Source organism: Bradysia coprophila, unplaced genomic scaffold, assembly GCF_014529535.1.
Source record: "Bradysia coprophila strain Holo2 unplaced genomic scaffold, BU_Bcop_v1 contig_138, whole genome shotgun sequence".
Taxonomy (NCBI): Eukaryota; Metazoa; Arthropoda; class Insecta; order Diptera; family Sciaridae; genus Bradysia; species Bradysia coprophila.
The window spans coordinates 10330099-10355896 of NW_023503409.1; the positions used below are offsets into that span (position 1 = coordinate 10330099).

Here is a 25798-nt window from a genome sequence, read left to right on the forward strand (position 1 = left end):
GGAAAATAGGTTCCATTGGATGCTGAGATAGTATGTTGTGTTACAATGGTTGTTATGTTGATTTTTTCAGCACTAGAATAGTTATTTGTGTATCTGTTTTGGACGATTGTTTTTAGGCAATTTCGCTTGTTGTAGCCCGAACGAAGTGAGGGCTACATGCGAAAGTGCCTAAAATCAATCGTCTAAAACAGATACTCAAAAAAATTTTCATGTAAGGGGTCGAAAACCTGAGAAAAATATCGAAATTCACTCATTTTCGGCCCCGACACATGAAAATAAGCTTTTACTATCCGCCCCATGCGAAAGTTGATCTACACATAGGAAAATGAAGAAAATTAACCGAAATTTGTCCACTTGTAATGGGTCATTTTCGCAGTGGGCCAATTGCTATGTAACTGTCAACCTTCGCATGGGTCAGGTACACTGAGGAAAAAGTAGTTACCTGCTACAGCTGCGATCTGTCTCCAGCTGTAGTTTTTGAGAAAATACAGCTGTCACAGAAATTATTTCGGCCCGTAGCTGTCACAGCTGTATTTTTCTACTTGCTATCAGAGCTGTAGTTGTGATTACCTACAATAGCTGTGTGATTGCCTACAATCAAAATGTTGTGATCGATAGGCACGGGTTCGAATCATGTCGGATCCTGTTTTTTTAAATAATATTATTAAAAATAATTTTGGTTTCATTTCTGATAAAAGTCAGTTCAAAATTAACTCAATAATTTAAAAAGAAAATATTTCTGGCCTTTCGGAGTTATACTTCACACTGTAAGTAAAAAAAAATCAGTGACAGCAGTTATTTTATGAAAAAAAGTACTAGATTTTACCCTTAGTTTCTAAACTCCATTCTCCTATCTCCTATGTACCGAGTACCGAGGAGAGAAAATGGGAAATTCTAAAAGAGCATTTTCGCTCGAATTGGAGTTTCCTATTCCTCACAAAGGTGAGCACAAATCTACTAATGCTCTACTCCACTGAAACTCCGAAACCCTTTTATTTGTTATGAAAAACGTTGTGAAAAAAAAAAAATTGGAATTCGCATTTTCCTAGTAACACTCTCGGAATACAATTTTCTATTTTTTTTCTCAAAATCTTTCAACAAATAAAAACGCCATCGACGCTCTAAAAATTGCTATACCCATCTGTTGTCGTCAACGCTGAGAATTACAAATGAACAAAACAAACAAAAAATTATGTTAAAACGAACGGTCATTTACTTCGAAGTAAAAGAATTCGTTCAATATATTTGGCGATAGTTTTTCAACAGACGAAGTAACAGATTGAATGATTACACCGCGATACGTCTGGCGTTTGTAAATGGTTATACGGCTGACGTTATATCACCAACCTGACATTACTTAAAGTACTTGATAATGAAGCTCGATGAAATTCGCGCCATTTTTTTTCAAAAAGTCACTTCATCCAACATTAGAAACACAATTGACATGTCACTTTTCCGATCAGCTGTGACAATATAAATGTCGAAGGATTTATGTAATTTTCAATTTTTATCATTCGCATTACCAAAAACACTCCGTGTCCTCTCGTCCAAGTAAATCTGAAGTGAAAAAGTGAGTTATCGGGTACAGAATGGCATTGTCGCTGCTGGCAAAGAAAGCCAACCTCGCAAAGTCGGCAAAGTCTTTGCTACAGAATGCTGCGATTTTGTATAACGTCAATCAAAATCGTACCGCAGCCAAATGGTATCCCGATGCGGAATATATGAAGCAGTTCTCCGGTGTGGTTGCTTATCCCACTGAAGAACAAGCACTGTGGAAGCATCCTTCGTATAATTCCATACGTTCACCCGTTGAGAAACAAGTGAAAAATCTAACACTCAATTTCGGACCACAACATCCGGCTGCTCACGGTGTACTTCGTCTAGTGCTGGAGTTGGATGGTGAAACTGTCATGCGGTCCGATCCACACATTGGACTGTTGCATCGAGGAACGGAAAAGCTGATCGAATACAAGACGTACACTCAAGCGTTGCCGTACTTCGATCGACTGGACTACGTATCGATGATGTGCAACGAGCAATGCTATTCGCTGGCCGTTGAGAAATTGCTCAACATTGATATTCCGTTGAGGGCCAAGTACATTCGAGTTCTGTTCGCTGAAATCACCAGAATATTGAATCACATCATGGCTATCGGTACTCATGCTCTGGATGTTGGAGCGTTGACACCGTTCTTTTGGTTGTTCGAGGAACGTGAGAAAATGATGGAGTTCTACGAACGGGTTTCGGGGGCACGTATGCATGCTGCATACATACGACCTGGCGGAGTGTCACAGGTAATGCACAACATTGAGTCTTAACTCGATTGTGTCTACATTGACGTTCCATTTTAACAGGACATGCCACTTGGTCTTATGGACGATATTTACGAATTCGCTTCGAAATTTGCCGAACGACTCGATGAAGTTGAGGATCTATTGACCACCAATCGTATTTGGGTGCAACGAACAGTCGATGTGGGCATTGTATCGGCCGAAGATGCTTTGAATTACGGTTTCAGCGGAGTGATGTTACGTGGATCGGGAATAAAATGGGATCTGCGAAAATCGCAGCCGTACGACGCCTACCATTTGATGGAATTCGACGTACCGATTGGCACGAATGGTGATTGTTACGATCGATACCTTTGCCGTATCGAAGAGATGAGACAATCGCTTAGAATCATCGACCAATGTCTGAACCAAATGCCACCGGGCGAAGTGAAAACCGACGATGCAAAAATAACAACACCTTCCCGAGCTGAAATGAAAGACTCGATGGAAGCTCTGATTCATCACTTCAAACTGTTCACTCAAGGTTATCAAGTACCACCAGGGTCGACATACACAGGTAACGTCAATGCAGTGGCTGTATTGCGATAATTTATTGTCCGAATTTCTAATTTCTCAATTATCTTTCAGCTATTGAAGCACCGAAAGGAGAATTCGGTGTTTATTTGGTATCGGATGGATCTAGCCGACCATACCGTTGCAAGATTAAGGCACCTGGCTTTGCACATTTGGCTGCACTGGACAAGGTTGGAAGGAATCATATGTTGGCCGATATCGTAGCCATCATTGGAACATTAGATGTTGTATTCGGAGAAATCGATCGATAAGTAACTGTTGTACAGTTGATGTTTCCAATGAAACTATAGGAAATAGACCGCATTGTTTATCGACGTAGAGAGTTTTCATTTGTTCGGGCTCTGCGTGGCTTCTAATCCTTCGATGAATCGACCGAAAATGTATTGGTTCGCCTAGATACATTGGACAATTTATCGTCTTATGTTGAACGAAATGAAGGAAATGAGTTGTTCGATAATTCAAGGAAGTCTTGGTGAATCTTTAGGATCTAATTGAATCTGATGGATCCATGTAAGACCGTTATTGACCAAATTGCACTTTTTTAGTCGATTGTGTCAACGGACACATGTTATTATTCACCAATAAAGGTCCAAAAATAGCAACAGAGTCAATCCCAGATGTTGAACAGTGAAAAAATCTAAAAAAAGTCATTCCTTCCATGAACGCGGCAATGTGCATTTTGAATGCGACTTCATAAATTGGGACATTTTAGTCTTGAAGCTCGAAGTGAAAGTTTCGCCTTTATTCGATGTACGGAATAACAGCCAACAAAATTGACTCCGTTCTCTTACGCTTGTTTCTCATTCTGTGACGAGACGATGTCAATACACATTCTGCAATAGATAGACGTAAGACTCTAATGGCTTTGCTGTCCATCGCTTAATATGGCGGAATGAACAGCATAAGAAGTAAGTGAAGCATCTCGATCGAATTAAATTTTTCGAGAATTGTTAAGTAACCACGGAAGTGGAGATCTATTAGAAAATAGAATTCTTGAAGGTTTAATCACCAATTACAGTGGAGCTTCGGAAGCAGTTCGACTTTTGTCACTCAATTTAAATTGTAACAACTGTGCCACGCTTTCATTGGTTAGGTTCTTCGAATAGTCTTTCATATTTAGCATTTCACAGACTGACGTCTCAAAAATAAACAGTTTTACGTGTTACGGCATGTGTCATTTTCATTTACATTGCCTAATCACGTAAAGCATTGTACTTCGGGTCGGGCTGTAACACCCCACTTATCAAATACACAACTTGGAACCTCGGAAGTAATATACTATTACTACAGTGAACGACATCTCAAATGTCTAACTGTCAAATTTTTCTGAGAATTTTATTGTGTCATTGCAAATTCACAATGACATTCTCTGAAAAAAATGACAGTGAGACATTTGAGATGTCGTTCACTGTAACGGATCTATTACACAGTAACCCTCAGTGGAGAAAAACGTTTTTTCGAAGGATCAGCTGAGATACAATGGAACAGTTCTTCTGAGTCTCTGAGTCCTCCCCCTTTAAAAAAAAAACATTTTTTTGCTTTATGACCACCGTGATTACTTCATTTTGGTCTTAGTTGAGAGATTGGTTATGTGGTGGATCCGTCTGAAGTGTTAGCATTAGGTAGGACCTGCCACACTTGACAGGTTACTGGTGAAAACAGGACGATTCGCGTGATTTATATGATGACAGGGAAAGGAAACAAAGGATCATAGTATCTGTGTTTCGTGATTGGGTTTACCCAATCTTCCCAAACTGATAAATCTAAATCTAGTTGAGAGATTGATTTCAAATCTTTTACATCATTTGTTTTGAACATGGTCTTTCTCATAAAAGACCGCATTGGTTATAGGTTCCCGTTTGGATTTGAAGCCTTGAAACCAAAGATGTTTTTCCCATTGATTACCAAATTGAATTTTCATTAAAACTTTGACAGATTGGCTTTACAGGATGAGATTGTTGGAATTTCACGGATTCCAATCCGGACTTCTAATAAAACTAAGATGTTCCACTTTGTCCTATGAGAGAGAATTGGCTTATTTCCATTACTTCGTTTATACTCATTGATGAGCTTCCCTTTCACCATTTCGAGTGTTAGATTATTGGAGGATGACTAAATCCATGGAGAATTTCAGTATTGAAATAAAGTTCTTGTTGGAATTACGACTTGTTCGTAGAACTGTTTTATTCAGAATGAAAAACATTTTAATTACAAACTTCAGTCAGGTTACTTGATCCTATGATCGACTACTATAATTTAGAACTGATGCACAGTAACTCTTAGTCTTTGACTCCTACACACCCCCTCAAAGATTAAGGTATCTTGAAGTCATCGAATCGGCGTGGTTTAAACACTTTCGTTAACTTGGTGGACTTTAAACAGATTGAACATTTTGTTCCTTCCCAACCATCATCTACATAATCGGCTCTCTTATTTGATTGTAGATTGTAACGCTTGGATCCATTCATTGTTTCGGATCGTTTGATTAAAATACCTTTTATAATTCCAGTGTTTGTTGCCTGTTTGCATTTCTCAGCCATCACTGCATGTTTCGTTTTGTTTGAATGACCTGTAGCAACTCCAAATTTCGTTTCATCGACCATATCATTACTTCTTCCCAGTAATCAGATTTCCCGTGACGTTCAATTTGTAAAGATTGTGTTCGTCGATCGATCCCGTTGCAATAATTGTACCATCATTTTCGCCAATGAAACATTTATCAGGTTACTTGATCCTATGATCGACTACTATAATTTATAACTGATGCCAAAACAGTAACTCTTAGTCTTTGATTCCTACAGAGATTTCGTTAAATATTTTATGGCAAAATGAGTAGGAGCTATAACATAGGAAAATATTTTGTATCCAACACTAGGGAACTCTTTACACCTTTAGAAGACTCGATACTTTTACTTGTAATTGTTATTTGTGAAGGGTGAAAAGGACTCATTACCGTTTCGCTTAAAACCAGTTTTTCGCATTTTCTGACAGCAAGATAGCAAAGTACCGTACTGTATTGCTGCGACATTTTTTGTTGAGACGTGTGGGAAGCTATTATTTCGAGACGAAGGCGAGGAATGCATCCCACACGTCGAAACAAAATATACAAAAAACAGAAGACAAAAGACAGTAATGACCGGTCAACGTCTTGACTTAACTAAAACGGACAACTCCATCAAAAGACAAACACAATTTTTTCGTCTGCAAGACATTTATTCACGAATTTGCTGCAGAATAAACCGAAAATTATGACGTGTAATGCACATTGATAGAGGTATTATTGAGGTGCTGTGAAAGATCGTCAGCAACACATTTAGAACGTTTGGATCACACATCCCACATTTACTTCTTCAACTTGGCCAAGCTTTCCTTGGAACGGTTTAGTGCATCTTCGTGTTCTTTAATCTGATTCTTCAGCAATTGTTCAGCCGAAACATTCTCCTTCGCTTTAAGTTCGGCAAGTTGTTGGAGTTGCTGCAATCAAAGACAGTCATTTACAATAGGGGATGTCCGAAAACTATTCAATCGACAGAGATTTTACCTTTTTGTAAAAATATTCGGCTTCGCGGGCTACCTCTAACTTTCCGAAAGTTCCACCCTCTTCGTTGATTGCACCGGCTTTACCTTGACCGCTACTCATTGCTGCGCACCTGCAAATGATTTAATGCTATACTGTAAACGGCAACTCGGATATTTGCAAATTGGAAATTTTTATCTAAAAAGTTCTGTTGATTCACCCACTGATATTTGTGGTGAAACACTTCGGAAAACAACTTCTACTATCTCCTTTTATGTCGAGCAATAAATAATTCTGATGCAATTTTATTGCAATCTCAACGAATAATTGCTTGTTACCGAAATAGACCCTACGCTTTCCTAAAAAATTTCTCGCTTACGTAATGTTTCATGTACGCAGTAAATAGTTTACAAAAATCCGCCGGTAAAACTAAATTTAAGCTTCACAACAAATGTAAATATACCTGATTAAGCGCGGAGCGAAGGCAGTTGTACGGGTCAATGAGTTCATTGTTTCTTTTTATCCAAAAAATTTAAGTACTTCTGTGATGAAAATGTATAGAACCTTGCTGGTCGAACTTCTATATTTGATTAAATTGCATATAAAATGTCACCTGTCACATATGTGGAAATAACTGGTTCATAACAAAAATAAAAGTGCAGGGCTGAGATTAATAATCATCTGATTTTTTGCGGTCGGTAAGTGTAGACTCATTTCACCACAGACCCAGGCAAAAATTCTGCCATCATCTGCATTCAAATAATTTATTCGATCAACGCACTTCAAGCAAAAGTGATCATAGTCTACCAAACTAGAGTACTATTTTGTATAAAATTGTTTTTTTTTAATGTTTTATAGCTTGATACACTCAAGGGTCTGAAAGACCAGGTTAAGACACACTCAGGTTAGACAGGTTTTGTTAAACACAATCTGTAACATCTGTAATGAGTGTGTTTAACAAAATTTGTGTTTCTCCGCTTTCGTAATCCACTCAGAATCAGAAGTGTCTTAACCTGTTATTTCAAAACCTTGAATACACTGGCCAATTTCAGTACCTTATTTAGAGTACCACGCATGCTTGAAGTATGTTATTTTGATGGATTTTAATTCGATTACCGAAGAGGGCTTATAATAATCATGGGAATAGTAGTTGGAATCCGTACATATACCAGCAGTCGAACACATATTGTTATTTCATTCATAAAACCGTTTATCAATGAAAGAACAGTGGATGTCGTAGTACTGGTACCAAGTAGTCTTGATAATATAGATTGGCTTGTTCGGTATATGTTTTTATGTTGATGGTTTCCGTGGGTTTTGAAATTAGGTTTCTCTATATTGCCCACATTGCAATGTCAAACATATCTCCAAGGCCTTTAATTTTGTGCTAGGTGAAGTCCTTCCAATTAAAATACAATTGCTAAAAGTTTCCTATGTGCAGAATGAGCACCAGCACCAGCACCAGCTGGTGTACAAACAAAAACACTTTGCATTGTAAACAATTCAAAGACAACCTATACACAGTGCATTTCTACGTTAACATCATCTATGCGCGCACATAACACGTATGAATGAAGTAAACACGGTAAACACATTGTTAAAAATGTGTTTTGATTGTTTATCATACAATAATATCATTCTGCACATAGGAAACTTTTAACAATTGTATCTTGAAATTTTCAATAACGTCGGCCACATTAAAAAAATAAAAATCCACCATCAGAAACCCGTGCCGATCCTCTTGTCAGCGCACAATAGACCTTTTAAGTTGATAAAAAGACTAGATGGTCTGGAGGGATGAATTGACAGCTGCAATCGGTTCGCTTTTCATTGATTGTGTTCACTTTCGTTGAATAAAAGTGAAAAGTGAACGATAGTGACCAAAAGCGAACCGATCACAGCTGTCAACTGTCAATTCATCCCTCCAGACCATCTAGTCTTTTTTTCAACTTAAAAGGTCTATACATTTACAAGTTCCTTAATCATTCGAGGCTGTGATCTTTGGGGAGGTCGCGCAGATCGCCATTTTATTAGATAGGCGGGAACTCACCACTTCCTATGATGATTTTACATATAACAAAAATTCACCACATCGTTATCGTCAATTGTGGTCAAAAGTATAAACACTGAATTGCGTTTGCGTTCAGCGTTTCACAAACTTTACCGAATCCAACTTTCGGGTGAATATACTATTTGTTATGTTGCATTCGTGACGTTTGGCGTAATAATGTTGTTACAATTGCATTGGCTAGTATTTAGTTTTGGCATGTGTTGCGATCTAACAACTTGAATTGGCTAACGGTATACCGTGAGTTGTTGTAGATTTACATTACCTTCAGTGTTTAAATATACGTTGGTGTCACCCGCGATCCGTAACTGCGTGACCTCCCCAACGATAATAATATAAGAATATGAGAATATAACGATAGTGAGAACACCAGATTTTTTTTTTGAACGCGACGAATTGATTCTACAACGAATTATTTCTGTTGGGACATTTTGAAGGGTAATGCGGGTAAAGCAGTCGGTTCATTTTTTAGCACTCTCGCTGTTTGAATAGACATAAATTTTGTAAAAACAATTTTACTCTTTCTACGAACAACAATGTAATCCATTTCAGGTGCAAGCATTAAAATCAGAAATTAAATTTCAGTTAAATTAATGCAATACAACAGCATTATGACATCTCCAGTACCAACATCTTTTTTTTAGAATGTCATAATGCGCACGCACATATCCATTGAAATGAAATTCAATTTGATTCACGTAGTACCCATCAAAGTACTTTCAGTCTTAAGTATCGCGTTTACACAAAATAACATTCTAGACGACAGTCTCAGAAGCAGTCTCATTCATTTTGTGCTCTAAACAATTTCGGTTAATCAATCCGCATAATATCCGCGTTTCTGACAAACAAAAACAAAAAAGTGTCCCAGACAAAGGAAGATTCCTAAGCGGTCGCATGTACTGGGAATCGGCCGGATCGTGAGTTTCGCGTTTATTTTTTGGTCGCGTGTGAGATTTGTGTTGGTGCTAAAGGTGTGTTGTTTTGTATGTGCTAGAAGTGTAAAGTGAATTTTATTATTTTTCAAAATTCTGCAATTTAATTTGTTCCAAAATGAGGATACACATATCGCTGGTCATCATTCTGATCCTGGGAACGATAGTCACCGGAGAGGTAGCGTATTTCCATTTATTTAATTATTCATTTATGGAAATAAATTTTTGATTTTAAACTGATCGCACATAAAATGTATACAATACAAGCGTATCCATAGAGTATCTTATATAGTCAGTCGTTCATTTGTCAAACTGCACAAAAAGAATTTCTTCTTATGGGCTTGTTGAATACTTTACATTTTCTTCATGTATCGATTGTTGAGTACATTGACTATAATACACAACCGAAAGGCAATTTCTTTGAGACGTTTTAATTGTTTCTCGCTCAGACATCTGTTCACAAATTTCGATTTGTTCTAGGTTCTCGGATAGATAGTCGAAACGAAAACAATTTTTTGATTGAAAACATTGAGTCAAAATTCAATTTTAACGATTATTACGACAAGGTACCTGAATTCTCAGTGTCAGAATTGTTTGATTTTTTATGGTGTACCTTCCGTATATTACACCGAATTTAATCAGTCACCGTCGTCGTCGTTTTTTTTCATGTTCATTGATTTATTTCTCTTAATTTAGCTTCGTTGTTTTTTGTTTGTATATTCCTGTCGTTCGTCATTTCACTTGAGTATTGGTTACCATAATATTGGACAAAATACTTAAGGTAGGTGGTGTGTGGGCTGGTTGATTGATATAAAGTGCGTTTGTGCGTTATGTGGCTCTCTCCGTGCAAACCTGTCTTCATCCATAACATTACTGACACGACATTCTCATATATCGAATTTCGTCAGCGTAAAATCCACTTTCCATCGCACGGATAATGGTTTTCAGTGTATGTACAACAAAAAAGGCTTGGTTTTCGTTCCGTTAGAAGCCAGACAAATATATAATTCTGATTACATGACTCCGCATAGAATTGAACGACTATCGTGTGTACCAGCATAGCTGATCGTTTACATGCCAACAATCTCTGAAATTATCAGACTAAATGTTAGAATAAATGCCGAGGTCGTATCTATGTCGCGTCGTAACAACTGGGCACTTTGAAATTTCATTTCAAACCTAATCGTTTCATCTGAACATCCTTCAACATGAACATGATGTATGTAAAAGAGTTGGTCGTTTAAAAGCGATGTTGTCACATGCACACATGTGTGGGCATTGTTTCGATTTGCATTTGGCAAAACTGACTGCCAGAGAGGATGTCATTTCACTATTTTGAACGACCCACGACCCATGCATTAAATTAGAGTCTAGGGAAATGATTGCCTTTATAAGGTCAGTGTCTTGTTAAGTGACACACATTTTGCACACATTGTGATCCTTGGTGCTCACTTAAATGCTAACAGTAAGTGAGGACTGAACGGAGTGAAAAATTCAATTCCGTTTGCTTCATTTCTCATTAGTTAAGATCGACCCAAGAGCTTGTCCTCCGATTTTGAATTTCGACTATTCGTCAAATCTTGTGTAGAATTCGTACTCTACTGACTCTAGTCAGTAGATGAGGCGACATAACTACACGGTCAATATCGTCAGGAACGATATTATCGTTTTTTGGACGATAGTATCGTCTAAAAAACGATAGTATCGTTTTTTAGACGATACTATCGTCTAAAAAACGATAATATCGTCCAAAAAAATTTCATCCAGGACGATAGTATCGTCTAAAATTATAAATTTTAAAATATTTTCAGGACGATATTATCGTTTTCTTGACGATATTATCGTTTTCTTGACGATATTATCGTTTTCTTGACGATATTATCGTTTAAAAAAACGATATTATCGTTTAAAAAAACGATATTATCGTTTTTTGAACGATAATATCGTTTTTTTGGACGATACTATCGTTTTTTTGATGATACTATCGTCTAAAAAACGATATTATCGTTCAAAAAACGATAATATTGTTTTTTTGACGATAATATCGTCCTGGATGAAAATATCCGCTGGACGATATTATCGTTATTTCCTTTTTCTGAACAAATTTATCGTTATTTTGGACGATATTATCGTCCTGGGCGATAATTTTTGAGACGATAATATCGTTTTTAATTAATTAATTTTTTTAAATTTGAGACGATAATATCGTCCAGGACGATAATATCGTTTTTAATTTATTTAAAATAAAAATTCTAGACGATAATATCGTCCTGGGCGATATTATCGTTCTGGATGGTTGTTGAAGACGAAAAACAAAATCTTGTAGATAAACACCTTTTTATAAACGGCAAATATATATTAAAAATTGGTTCATTTGGTTCCGTAAATTTAAATTTTATATAAAAAAAATTACACAGACTAATGCTTAGACGATGCGAGAAAAAAAATTAACTCCTAAGTTCCGACACCGTTCCGGCGCCCTCCGCTTCGCTCCGGGGCAATGGGCCGGATCGCTCGGCGTTTTAAAACGCTTTTTATGTACAATCAAAGTTGGTATTCATTTCGTAAAAAGATGAATTATTTAGGGACGAACTAAACGCCTTTTTTAAACACTGATATGTAGGTGATTTCCTCTGACAATTGTTTTTCGATATTTTGGAAGAGAATTCGGTTCTTGCTGCACCTCTGAGTAAAATTGAGTCCTGGACGATATTATCATTAAAGAAAACGATATTATCGTTTGGACGATATTATCGTACAGAAAACGAAAATATCCATTAGATTTTCTAGAACGGTAATATCGTTCAGAAAACGATACTATCGTCCAGACAATATTTTAGAATTTTTCAATTTAGACGATATTATCGTCCTGTATGAAAATTTTTTGGGCGATAATATCGTTTTTTTGAACGATAGTATCGTTTAAAAAACGATAATATCGATTTTGAGACGATACTATCGTCCAAAAAACGATATTATCGTTTTTTTGGACGATACTATCGTCTAAAAAACGATACTATCGTCTAATAAATCGTTCCTGACTATATTGACGGTGTGGAAATGTCCCGCCACCTGACTAGAACTATTGTCTTTTCAAAAATGTGGTCTAATGCATACCTTGGGATTGGGAGCCACCAAAAAAAAAGTTAAGTCATTCCTCATCTCTTATTAACGTTGTCCCATAATTTAGCCTCAAATTATCTGCCTTAGAGATGCTTTATGGGAATACTTTCACCTAAACACTGCGAGAGCAGATATGTTTTATATTGTGGCTCGGCTCACATATATCACAATGTAATGCAGTTTTCATAGAACTTCATAAGCTTGCGAATATAAATTTTTGTTATCCTATGCCACTATTGTGGTACAAATGCTGTACTGTCGTTGTTAAAATGTGTACAGACCTTTTGCTTTGCACTTCATTTTGGTGGAGTTTTTTTTTTTGCTATGTAGGAAATAGAGATTTTAATTATGTTTTCAGTGGTCAGAAAAGTGGAAAAAAAAGGTTTTGTTCCGTTATAATAACAATATCTGGAGAAGACGTCATCCGGGCTCGTTCTGATTTACTTCAAAAACTAAATTTTTTTGATTAGAAATCTTGCAACAGAGGAGAAAACCTTTTTGATTTTTTATTAATCCAATGAAAAGATAACGTTCTCCATCTCCGTCTAAGCTACTTATTCGTTTTTTTCAAAATTTTCATTATAAAATTCAATAAATATTTTCCTTGCCTTACCCAACATATTATGAACCGCATCACAGAAGTGGAACGAATACCTGAGAATTCATTGAAAAAAATATTTTTTTTTTCTTTAAATTTATTTCTTGAAACTTTCAAGAATTCCAAAGTTCACTTGACTTATTAAAATAATATTTAAACCTGAGCTCGTTTTCGACTTCCACGTTAGAATAAAAAAAAAATGTTTTCATGCAATTCATATGGCAGTCTTATTATGGCATCAACTTCCATATTTCATTTACATGTCACTCTCTTTTGAGAATTTTTTTTTTCCTTCTATTCATATCATTTGATGCAATGAGGCAAGGGTACGGTACGTCATAAAAATTTGGTTGAATTGCATTTTATGCACAAAGAATAGACAACGTCCGACCAAATATTGCATAGTCGTAGTCGTATTTCCTTCTTTTTTTTCCGCTAGCAGTCCTACTTCATACAAACGTTGCCACATTTATTTATGTGTATACGTTTGAAATGCAATTTTCGAGTGTAGTTTGGATGGTGTACCCTTTGGTAAAACATTTTGCCGTTTTTATTTTTGTTTTTGGGTTTTCATTCAACATGAATAAATCATTTAAAATTTTCCCGTTTCTCGCTAACCCATATCTTTTTATCAAATTCCCTTTTTTTGGTTTGGTTTTCACCGAAATGAAGAGGTAAATGAAAACAATTTTCGTTTATTTTTCGTTTCAAAGAAAGATTTGGAATTGTTTTTGCAAGGTTCGGTTAAATGTAGCAATTACGCGTGTATGTTAGAAGGAATGTTCACAAATTATCCATGACGAGATGGACTTGCTTGATTTTATACGGAAACGAACAACTTCTGCCAAGTTAATATGTAAAAGGTTGGTGTCGGCGGTAGAATTTAGCCAATTTTGCGAGTTGTGGCCCAAACGGATTGAGGGCCACAGACGAAAGTGACTAAGATCCTACCGTTCACAAAGGGATCAAATTACGAGACAATTCTTGTAATTTTGTCCCAAGACATGAAGGTTTTATACGTAACTCGTTGAAATTGGAACCTTCGGTTTGGGCGAGACAACATCCACGAAATGTATTTTCCAGCTTTTTCCCCCTCGGTACATTCACTAACAATACAGGGTCCATTTTTGGAAAATTCATCTGCCTCGTGTGCAAATAGTCTCTAATGTAATGTAGTCTCCACTACACTGTACTCCAATACTTGACTCTGATGAAACACCTCATTAGTTAGGCCAGGGAAACATTAACTTGCTTCTCACGAAACATTTAGTGGTTCTGTCAGTTTGTAGTAGGTAAAATCGACCTGCCTCACCCAATTGTTAGGTCAGTTTTTCGAAAGATTTATCAACTTGCTTCTGACGAAACATTCAGTTGTTAGGTCAATTTGTAGAAGCCTGCCCAATGTTCCACCCAATTTTTAGGCCAGTTTCTAGTAGTAAAAATCCACTTTCCTTTGCCGATTGCCAAGGGCAGCAAGGGCCATAAGTCGACCGAATCAACCTTTCTCCCGATGTAAACACAACGGTTTTCACAACAAGGCTCCAGACTTTTCAGCTGAGATGAGAAAATGACTATGCCCGCGTTGTGAAAAACCACTCTCTTCACTGATACGTCTACCCCAAAGTCAACGTCAGTGAGGTCTACCAAGTTAGTTTTTCCTTTGTATTCGTGTTTGCTTATTAATCTCATTATACAAACTGTACGCCCGTGTTGACGACATCATTCCTCTCAACAATTGGTAGACATTTCAAAAGCAAGCAATCGCAAAGCACCACGTTTACAAATCAGATCCTCACTGAATGTCTAACACTCCAATATGTATGAATAATGCAAATGGAAAAATGCATTTGCTGTATTGCATTTGCTATAAAATGCATTGATTTATTATCGCTGCTCACATATTTCTGGTATGAATCGTCTTCGATTTTTCTCACATCCATATCTCGTCTTAAATATTTAACATTTGAATGCGTCACCACCGATTGCAGTGGTGGAGTCTCAAAGACCGATAACAATTTTTTTGTTTTTCCTTGTCTCAGCTGTTCAGCTGTTTTGACAATAAAAACATTGGCAAAACATTATCTGGATGCATGAATAACAAAAATGTATTTTTGTCGACTGTTGTTCATTGATGTAAAGCTATTGATATTAATGTACGAACTAGTGAGGGGTAGCAACATTAAATACTTCATTTCATCAAATTGATTTTAGCAAGTAATCTGATCCAATCGACACAATCGTTCAGCCAAAGATTTGCTACGAGAATTGATGTCATCTCATGATTCGATAACGGATTGCATCTGAATATCTATTAACAGTAACCGTAACTCAATTCAATTGTAAGCAGGCAATTCTTCGTTTAATTCACTTTAGGTCACACACAACCACATCGTAGTTCATGTTTAGAAAACTAAGATTTTGTTATGCGCTTCATTGAGCTAGAAAAACCGAGTTGTAATGCATTAGTGATAACCTAGTCATAGTCAGGCCTATCTATATTTCAAGGTTAAATGTTCCGCTGTGTGTTCCACCATCAAAACAGTTCCTCAGCTCATCTCGTATGCCCACTCGTATCATAAAATTGACTCAATTTTCTATTCTCTTCGTGAACTGACTTTTATCCAATGTGAATATAACATCCATACGTACATACCGCACTGTGCAGACGGCAAAGAATAATACGGTAGATAAGACAAATATAAATCTGAAAATATTCTCAAAGCTTAAGAAAACGACGTGTGTTTATAATACGATAGCAATTCCATACATATATTAATAGCAAGCAGCAGAGCAATACAAACGAGAAAAACGCACAAAAAATAGCAGAAAAATATGAAGAAAATAGATAGAGTGAGAGACACACAGAGAGTGAGAATATTGTGACAAATAGTTCCGGTTTTTCTTCGACACCAAAAGTCTTAGTGATTTGCTTTGAAATGAAACATATGAATTTGATCCCATATAGTTACAGCAACAACATACACGACGGGCATTATAGAAAACAAAACTTGAGGTATAGTATTACATTACATATAATGGAGGATTTATGTGACGATGATATGATGTCTACATGTGAATTAAATAGACTTGAGCCGATAAGTAATAGAATAACAAACACAAATTTTTTCCTTCTTTTTTCACTTCGTTCTCATTCATGTATTCTAACTATTTGTGTGTTTGTGTGTTGTTTTACGTTATCGTTGCCGGGTACAAATGATTTACCATTGATCACACAGCCAGAGTTCTAAGCAAATATATTGCCTTCGACTATTTTTATGCTGTTGTGGTAGTTGCTACATGTTTAATTAATAAAGAGAAAACCCTACGTTCGGCTAAGTAATTTATTAGTTTAGTGTTCGCAAATACTTTCATTCATTGAGCTAATCTCAAGAACAATTTTAATAAATGAAATTACCTGGGAAAGTTTAAGTCTGAACGATCGGAGGTCCTACTTTGTGGTGATTTATTGATAAAAAGTTGGTAAATTTAGCAAATGGGTTATGGAAAAGGTTCCTTTAAATAACGCGATGTTGTAATACATACTGGTCTAATGTGTGTAAAATTACTACTTAAAACAGATGTTTTCGATTGATATAGCTTGATCAACTTAACGAAATTGGAGTAGACTTCAAACACTACATCTATTGTATCTGGTCGAAGCTTCCACGATTCACAGGGACTATTTTAGGGAAAATGGTGTTTCAAATTTTCCCATCTTTTTTGTGATTTTCTCACATATTTTCCACAAAAAAAATCGAATTTTCTTTTGGTAAAATGGAAAAATTTTCATTTGATCAAGCTATGTGAAGGCATTTTTGAACTGAGATGAAAACATTTCATCTTCAACGCCAATCTCTTCTCCGTAAATCAGAATATCAATACTGACATTTAAGCAAACACTACAATTAATCATAGTCAGTCAGGCGAGTCAGATTAAACTGTGCACAGCATACGATAACGTCAACATTAGAACACTTAAGGCACACAGAATATATGGACTCGAAATTGAAGGAAGCACATAAATCATCACCGTTTCCTAATCTTTCTACAATTTGCCAACATCCGAATATGGGTGTCCCTTTAAAGTTACATTTTAACGTTATCTTTCCCGATTAGTGTGCAATTTCACTTTCGGATACTTTATGGGTAAACGACCTGCCGGTCAGTGGCTCCCTTTGCACAATCAAAACGTACGGAAATATCCCAGTCGTACTTTGTAACCCAGTCGGTTTTGTTATCCGTAAAACGAGTTCCTTAAATTTAATATTTTCCAACAACAACAATCCAGCAGTAACAGTTGTAGCCGCTTTTCCCCAATCTGTTTCAATCATTTGATTGCATACATTGAAAATAATTTCGTGAATGTATTTGTGTGCTTGACCTATATTTTTGAAATGTACCGGACGTATACCCTTCCTGCTCCCTGATAAAATTTAAAATTAATAAAACCATTGGATTGAAGAGGTTTGCGTATTAGCCAAGCCACACAGTTAAGCGTTTCGTGGGATGGATTTTAATGATCACATTTTGTGAATGAGAAAAACATTAATTCCGTCTCTGGACCAATTGAATATTTAAAGTAACTCTATTCACGGGTGTAGAGTAGAGCCGTTTAGCTGCACGAGAAATTACTCTCTACTTCCTGAGAAATTAAAAGTCAATTAGTGCAACATGTAACCGAATTATTCAACAATGAAATTTCCAATTTCAAGAAAACGAATTTATCTGTCACGTTCTTACAAAATGTTTTAAAAACAGAAAAAGGAACGTCGGTACGACCACAATACAATTAAAATTACAGCTCCGGCAAACTTTAAATTTCGTCAAATTGTTGTAAAATGTTCACAAATTCGCTGCTACATCATTTCCGCTTTGCAACACACTTACAAATTTAGGAACTTAATATCAGCAAATTTCCACTACACAAAAAAAAAGAAATTCTCAGCTTTTCAAATCCGCACAATTTGTTTCAATTTCATTCTTACCAAAACTACATCATGTCAAAGCTGTGTAGCACACACACAGTTTTCTTTATTATCCTCCTGCTCTGGAAATAGAATGGGGAAAAAAATGTAATTCTCTTTTCTCACACTTTTTAGTCATACAAGCGAAGCAACAAAAAAACGTGAACGAAAAAAAAAGCTTTTGGAAAAACTTTTGACTTCTTTTGTTTGTGTAAAACGATTTCATTTTCGAAAAAAAAGAAAATAAATAAAAAAAGCAAGGTAAAGAATCGGACGAAAAAGAAATGAAAAGGGCAAAGCGAAATGTTCCCTCCATCAAAACGTATAAAGAAAACGTAATAAAGTTTCGTTTTTTTTATTATTCCGCCATTCTATTCGATTGAGTATGTTTGCGAATGGAAAAATAAATTATTAGGACGACCAAAGATATAAATTTAAATCAATTCAAGAAGGTTAAGCAGGTAAAATGACTTGTTCTTTTTATCGAAACAATTCAGCTGAGCAAAGCTTTTTACATCACAAAACGTCTCTCTCCACATAAATTGCGAAGCTCTTTCAATGCTGTATGGAATATATGTGTGTACAAAGCATGCAGATATTATTCACGCCCAGAGCACAACTTTACCATTCGGAATCTATTTCTATAAAATGCATTTCCCTTTGAACACACGCCCGACAAAACAAATGCAAAATCTACAGCATTTTTGACGATACAATCAGTGCTCCAATTTTATTTATAGAATTCTACTACCACAGTAAACAGGACTCCTGACAAGTTCTCTCCGCTTCAAACGTGGTATCTAACCCATCTACCTGCGCCTACCATATATAACCCAAATGTTCTAATTGAAACTTGTGAATTATGGCAACGTTTTATATGTTAAAATAAATTGGATTTTATGCATACATCAACGGATCGGGGGGGGAGGAAAAAAATGTATTTTCGATATTTCTAGTTTACAGAATAAAATCGAATGAAACATGTTGATATTTACACGAAAAATATACAAAATCCGTCATTTCAAATCAAATATTTGTTGTTTCTGGTTGCACACATTACACACGGTTTTATATCGTTTGCATGGTTTACATTTACACGAATTGCAAATGTACAACATTGTGCAATGTTACAGCAATGAAAAACACTTTGCTTTTTCTGTGTCTGTCTGGCTGGGGATAGGTGAAACAAATATCTATTTATCTGTATGTATTACGTATGAAAGTTTCCAAATTCCTGTTAAGCCTCATCTCTGCATGCAGATCAACACACTGCCGCTATACACCACCCTAATGGAATGCAGTACATAAATGTTATGTACTACAAAAAATATTGGAGTCGAGAGTGTACAAATGTATGCGAGATAGATAAATTGATAATCTCTACACCGGAATACACCTCATCTCATCTCAACTTTACCTAAACTTTGAGAAAAAGTATTTAATATTGTTATGTGATGTGGAGTCTGGTATGTATGTATAGTATACATTGTGTGTACAACAACACATTATATCTGTATAGCATAAACGGATGGATATAACATTACTTGTATCATCCCCAATGTAAAATGTAAAATCAAAACTTTTTAATGGTTTTATATGTGGTGGGGAAGAATTTATATATTTACCGAACAACATAAATTGGGCCATGTTTTTTGTACATGTTTTACACAGAAAGCCCATGAGCTAAACGAGAGATGAAAAAAAAACTCCAGCTGTGGATTCTTCCAAAATAGTGGGGGGAAGTATGCATTGAAACGTGTAGCAAGAAATGTTTTTTCTCGCTTCAATTTTTTAAGAGCAAAGCGAGCGACGCCGAAATATCATCATGTGTTACCATCAGCAATGACACAAATAAAGTCTAGGAAAACGTTGCAGGTTGCAGCTAAGCGAACGGAATGAGCTTTCTGTCATTTTCTCGCGTCGTGAGAAAATTACCTATTGCTCGAAAGTTTTATATGTACTTAGCTGAAGCGATGACCTCTATAGTGAGTATGATAAAAACGAATGAAGTAATAGATTTTGTGTCAAACAGTAGGCTTAGCTTGGAAGGTGTCTTCTAAGCTTAAGCAATGACCTCAAGAGTGTATGTACATGTTAAACCGATTGAAGTAATAGATTTCGTGTCAGCATTAGACTTTATTGAAAGGTGCTGCTTAAGCGATGACCTCCATAGTGGACATGTTAAAACTAATGAAGTAAAAGACTTCGATTCAAACAGTCAGCTGTACTTTGAACAAAAGAAGTAACAAGTAATTTAATCGTTACATGACGACACGGACACGCTTACCGCTAAAAAGTTAAAAGGTCACAGAATCACAAAGCAAATTAAAATCATCAATTGTGCCGGAATTTATGCAACATAAAGGGGGAAGTCCCTATCAACTTTTGTGATGTAAAATAGTTGGTGTAGAGAAAGGGTTGCTGGTGGTAGGAATTAGCATATATTTTGATATTTAATTATGCATGGGCAGTTTAATGTTTCTCCATCAAAGGATTGAACAGTATATTAAATCCTCTTAATAAAGACATTTACGATGACTTCATGTTGAACTTATCCATTATCAGTGTACAAAAGGAATACGACAGGACATTTATATACTGGAATATTATACTTTAAAATACGTATAGCCAAGAAAAACAAAAGGGGAATAATTTACAAGAGTATAGTAGTACCCACATTGTCGGATGAACTAACAATGTACAAGTTGTATTTATGAACTGAGAAAAATGGATATATACTATACAGTTACGTTGCGTTATTTCAATTAGATTGTGCAATATTAAAACCCTCAATTTAACCTACGGATAACATGATGGTGTAGGTAGTTCAACTTTTTTTTTTATTTAACAAAATTAATTTTAATTGGTTACATTTGACGGTGTTTTCGGTTGATAAAGTATTGAAATTATGACTGGAACTAATCTAACGCAATTAATATTGATTAATGTTTTTTTTAAATCGGGTGAGTGGACCGTGAGTTAGGGCCTTAGAAGTGAAAAGCTACGAGGGTCCTGAGTTTATTTTACATAGAACTCAAGTAAATTTCATTCGTTTTTCGTAATTTTTGTGTCATTTGGAAGGTAATCAAAGGCCGAATAGAATGTTGTTGAAAAAAAAAATAAATTTGGGTCCTCGGACTAAGGCCGCTACTAGGGCCCTATGCGTATTTTACATACAACTCGAGTAAATTTCATCCGTTTTTCGTAATTTTTGCTTCATTTGAAAGATAATCGAACACCGAATAGAATGTTGTTGAAAAAAAAATTAAATTTGGGTCCTTGGACTAAGGCCGGTACTAGGGCCCTATGTGTATTTTACATATAACTCGAGCAAATTTCATCCGTTTTTCGTAATTTTTGTTTCATTTGGAAGGTAATCATAGGCCGAATAGAATGTAGTTGAAAAATAAATTAAATTTGGGTCCTTGGACTAAGGCCGCTACTAGGGCCCTATGTGTATTTTACATATAACTCGAGCAAATTTCATCCGTTTTTCGTAATTTTTGTTTCATTTGGAAGGTAATCAAAGGCCGAATAGAATGTTGTTGAAAAAAAATTAAATTTGGGTCCTCGGACTAAGGCCGCTACTAGGGCCCTATGTGTATTTTACATATAACTCGAGCAAATTTCATCCGTTTTCCGTATTTTTTGTTTCATTTGGAAGGTAATCAAAGGCCGAATAGAATGTAGTTGAAAAAAAAAAAAATTTGGATCCTCTGACTGAGGCCGATACTAGGCCTTATGCGTATTTATACTCAATAAATTAAAATTTTAGGACTATTTGAAATTTTTGTTTTATTTGAAAGGAACGTCGTACGGGGCTTCGTAATTGCGCTATGCGCAATTTCTAAGATGTACATATTCCATAATAATTTTACTTTAACTACTTTAACCGGCGCATAGGCTTACGGTCAAAGTAGGGTGACAGACGCACTAGGGTCACGTACGCAATAGATATACGGGTTTGTACGGGGCTCAGTCACAGCAAACGCTCCGACTGTTCTGATGGCTCGTTTACAGACTAAAAATCTATTAACAAAAATACAAAATAAAGAAAGAAAATGTCTTAAATTGATGATGGTTTAGGTATAGGTATAGGTATATTATAATCTCTTTGATGTTGTCGTGGTGGGCGTTACAGCACTTATCTGTGTTTACGAAAGAATGTCTAATGCATACATTTCACAAATATATATTTTCCAATCGGAATTTCCTTATTTCAATGTAGCACTATATGCGATGCGATATATTGGTTATGATATTCTCTGTCAATATATTCAAAGTTTAAAAAATTTAGCGCCGTTTTGCGGTTTTTCGTAATAGTGTGACGTGTGTAATTTTAGTCCATTCATTCATTCGAATTGTTTACATTTTTTATTTTTGAATGGGTGTGATTTGATTACAGGCCATAATGAACCGCAACGTTGTATACTATACTGTGGTACACGCTATAGTACTACGCTTACGACTATATATGTCAGAGTCAGTGTGAATGTTTGCTTTTGGAATGTCAAGTATTTTTTGCTGAAATGACTACATTAATTTTGCATTTTATATTCGGGAAAATAAGGTAGAAGCGGCAGTGTCTTTGTTTGATTTAAAAAAATGTTTGATACAACCATTTCCTCGAACCGTCGACTTAGCGTAAGAATAGAACGACGCATTGCGGTGAAATAAATCAGGAGAAAAAAAACTTTCATCTCATCAATTCTCTGAAATACAAATTTTGCGCAATAATTGCCATAGGCGAGTTAAAGTGCACTATCTTAAGAATGGCGTCCGGAATCTGTTGTGAGCTTGTTGTAATTATACGAATTTGATTAATTTCAAGCTTCCCAGACACTTTGTGGCGGCTCGTTGGATAGGTACTGTCCAGGAGAACCGGGGCAAGCATAGATATCTTACATGTTCTGTGCCATTGTTCGGAAATAACAAAAATATTGTGTCAGTCAGAGGCCGTAAATTTTGATGAACTTCAAAAGGTGATATCTCGCACCTGGAGAATGTTTATGGTTAGATCATTGGATGCAGACATCAAAAACAGCATAATTCGTGTATTTTTCTAAAATCAATATTTTGCTTTCGAGTGAAGGAAGACATTTGTTTTATACCCAGAAAAGTATCCTGAAACCTTTCACTTCTATGGCAATTGAGGTATAATTGTAGAGTTGGGTTAAGCCTCTATCAGGGCAACCACTGATCTGTACAACAACAGTCACCAGGTACAAAATATCACCTAATAAAGCCCATCAAAATTTCCGGCCTTTGACTGATACATACTTTTTGTTATTTTTGAATAGTGCTTGAGTACACATTTGATATCTGTCTTTGCCCCTGGTCTCCTGGACAGTACCTATCCATCGAGCCGCCACACATGTGTGTCCATCGTCAGCAGCGGCAGTAAATCATGTATAAAAAACACCATTTTTCGACTTTTGCACCTTCACCACCAGCCAACAACGCAAACAAGAATATTAAACGACTGCGGTTTTGGACTATTGGGACCAAGGGCTACTGAGCATATGAACAAACCGTCGCAAAAAAATAGCTCCGACGAAGCCTGGTCCACTTTCAAAAAAATCCCTCAATACAATTATTGAATCAATCATCTTTTGATCTGAGTATACTTTCGTCAGATTGATGGAAAATCTTTTACTTCATTTCCTAATGCAATATAAGGCCACATTCGCCGGAGCGAATAGCTTACTTTTGTCGTCACTGTTGCAAGCAGATGAAGTGACATAGGAACAATATAAGGAAATGATTGGTATGTTTAAACTGTGTGATATAACCCTATGCTCAGAATATTTCGAATATATTCTGACTGCTAACAAAACACAACTTTTACTGTCTGCTGTTTTGCAAGGAGTGACGAAATTCTCTTCTTTTTACATTTTCTCGTTCAGTGACACAGTACCAAAAATGAAGAAAAACAGGACATTTTTAGATACATAAATCTGCAAGGCCAAAGCATGAAAGTACAAGGTCACGTCACGAATACTTCGTTTGAACCTTACTTAGCGAAACAGTGGTTGCATAACTTGATGTTGACAATCATTTTTCACATTGAATTTCCCTCTGCATGGCAAAACCAAATTACACGATAGAAACATTTTCCGTTGATGCAACAACATTGACACACAAACAGCTCTCTTTAAACCAATCCTTATGCTATTCCAAGCAGCTGTTCTCGAAAACCACTTCATTAACGACCAGTAATATGATATAACAAAATGAAGTAAAAGATTTCGCATCAATCTCTTCGAAATCAAATTTTAGATCAAATAATGAAGTAGTAGATCCTTAAGTATATCTGCTGATATTATTGCCGTCTGTGAAAGGTTAACTTGCCTAAATCTACGACATGTATAAGTTACATCAAGAACTCAACAATTATTTGGTTTCATCGACTTGACTTGTCAAATAAATGGTTAACGATGATGTGCGTCGTTGTGTACGGTACACGTGTTTAAATTAATGAATACTTTCTGTGACAGATAACATAAATCATAAAATGAAAATAAATAAAATCATCAAAAAGAATTTAACTGTAGCATTCGCACATGTATACAGCTTTCCAAGAAGTTGACACACTCATTTTATAATCTGTTGATGAAAGTACGCCACACGATATTGTGTTGTATACAACACATAAATGAATCTATATGCAAGTGAGCTTTTCACCCGTGCAAATCAAATAAACTTAATGGAAAAGTTAAATTGTGTAATTATAAGTTGGATAGAAATTTTAAATTAAGTTTACCGATCAACAAAATACTCACACATCCGCACAAAGTTGGTCGCTGAAGAAACCCAAAAAAGCGAACTGAATTGCAAGAAAAATATTTTGTAAATTGTAGCAGAAGAAACGTATTCGTGTTCGTACTTATTGACATGGAAGGATATTTGCAATTTATTGAAATTGAAAATTCTTGCCAAAAATCCTAGTTGAGCCATAAACAAATTTTGTTATTCGATTGAGGCTACATCTAGTTCGTTTTATAGTTGATTTATCACCGATACACATTCACCCGAAATATTCTACAATTTATTCTAATGGATGAATCATAAATCAACCGAATGGAAAATTATTTCTTTATGCCTCTCGTGTTAACAGAACGTAATAGCGGTGCAGAAGAACATTGATGCCAATTTATCAATTCACATGTTGATCGTTTGCTTGATTTCTTAATTTAAAAATTACCCTGCCAATAGTTTCGGTTCTATTGTGGAGTATGACAAACTAAATTCTCTCACGTCGTAAACAATATCATTCGCTGTATAAACAAAAGCAAGTCAGATGAATGGTGTGACTATTTTGATTATTTTTGAAGTTGTTAGTGCAACCTCAAATCAATAAAATCCATGACAAGGATTGGGTGGACTCTTCTGAGTAAGGTGTATGATAATAACTATCACGACTTTGAGGTTCCATCAGTATAATTTTTCATTCTGTAACATAAACTCACGTTTCGAGTACATCTTTGACGTATGGATATTCCGTGATTAGTCAGGACCCGTTAAGACTAGTAATTTTTTAAACCTTTGATAATAGGCAATCATTAACCTGTTACTCATCTGTTATCGACATCAATCGCAAAAATTAGCGATGCTGTTTGGTTAATGAGCTCTTATATAGAGAGACATATGCCAACACAAATGAAGTAGTAGATTTTGAATCAACCATTAAGCAATACTTCCAACTTAAGAAGTAAAAGATTAAATGATTAGA

At 35.8% G+C, this 25798-nt stretch overlaps 3 protein-coding genes across 4 annotated transcripts in view; 2 read left to right on the forward strand and 1 right to left on the reverse strand.

The window, feature by feature from the left end:
• The first annotated feature begins 1441 nt into the window (after nt 1–1441).
• LOC119074089 (NADH-ubiquinone oxidoreductase 49 kDa subunit) lies at nt 1442–3178 on the forward strand. The gene is made up of 3 exons (XM_037180049.1): nt 1442–2294; nt 2355–2847; nt 2919–3178. Exons 1-3 carry the CDS (start codon nt 1590–1592, stop codon nt 3113–3115), a joined length of 1395 nt encoding a protein of 464 aa, XP_037035944.1. The 5' UTR covers nt 1442–1589; the 3' UTR covers nt 3116–3178.
• Nucleotides 3179–6049: 2871 nt separating this feature from the next.
• LOC119074106 (ATPase inhibitor mai-2, mitochondrial-like) lies at nt 6050–7003 on the reverse strand. Its single transcript, XM_037180073.1, has 3 exons — nt 6845–7003; nt 6406–6514; nt 6050–6338 (listed from the first exon to the last, which is right to left on the reverse strand). The coding sequence occupies exons 1-3, from the start codon at nt 6889–6891 to the stop codon at nt 6207–6209; spliced, it is 288 nt and encodes a 95-aa protein (XP_037035968.1). The 5' UTR covers nt 6892–7003; the 3' UTR covers nt 6050–6206.
• Nucleotides 7004–9107: 2104 nt separating this feature from the next.
• LOC119074111 (syndecan) overlaps nt 9108–25798 on the forward strand; it is a 105489-nt gene continuing 88798 nt past the window's right edge. The window contains exon 1 of one of the 2 annotated variants that reach the window (XM_037180074.1): nt 9108–9559. In XM_037180074.1, the coding sequence (XP_037035969.1) occupies nt 9500–9559 (60 nt within the window). In that variant the 5' untranslated portion in view covers nt 9108–9499. The remainder of the gene's footprint in view (nt 9560–25798) is intronic. The other variant, XM_037180075.1, reaches the window with a different exon arrangement.

Coding starts and splice junctions, on each gene's coding strand:
- LOC119074089 (XM_037180049.1), top strand. CDS start 1,590: ATGGCATTGTCGCTGCTGGCAAAGAAAGCCAACCTCGCAAAGTCGGCA. Junction 2,295..2,354: donor GACCTGGCGGAGTGTCACAG/GTAATGCACAAC, acceptor CCATTTTAACAG/GACATGCCACTTGGTCTTAT. Junction 2,848..2,918: donor ACCAGGGTCGACATACACAG/GTAACGTCAATG, acceptor ATTATCTTTCAG/CTATTGAAGCACCGAAAGGA.
- LOC119074106 (XM_037180073.1), bottom strand. CDS start 6,891: ATGAACTCATTGACCCGTACAACTGCCTTCGCTCCGCGCTTAATCAG. Junction 6,515..6,844: donor TTCGCTCCGCGCTTAATCAG/GTATATTTACAT, acceptor AATCATTTGCAG/GTGCGCAGCAATGAGTAGCG. Junction 6,339..6,405: donor CCGAATATTTTTACAAAAAG/GTAAAATCTCTG, acceptor CTTTGATTGCAG/CAACTCCAACAACTTGCCGA.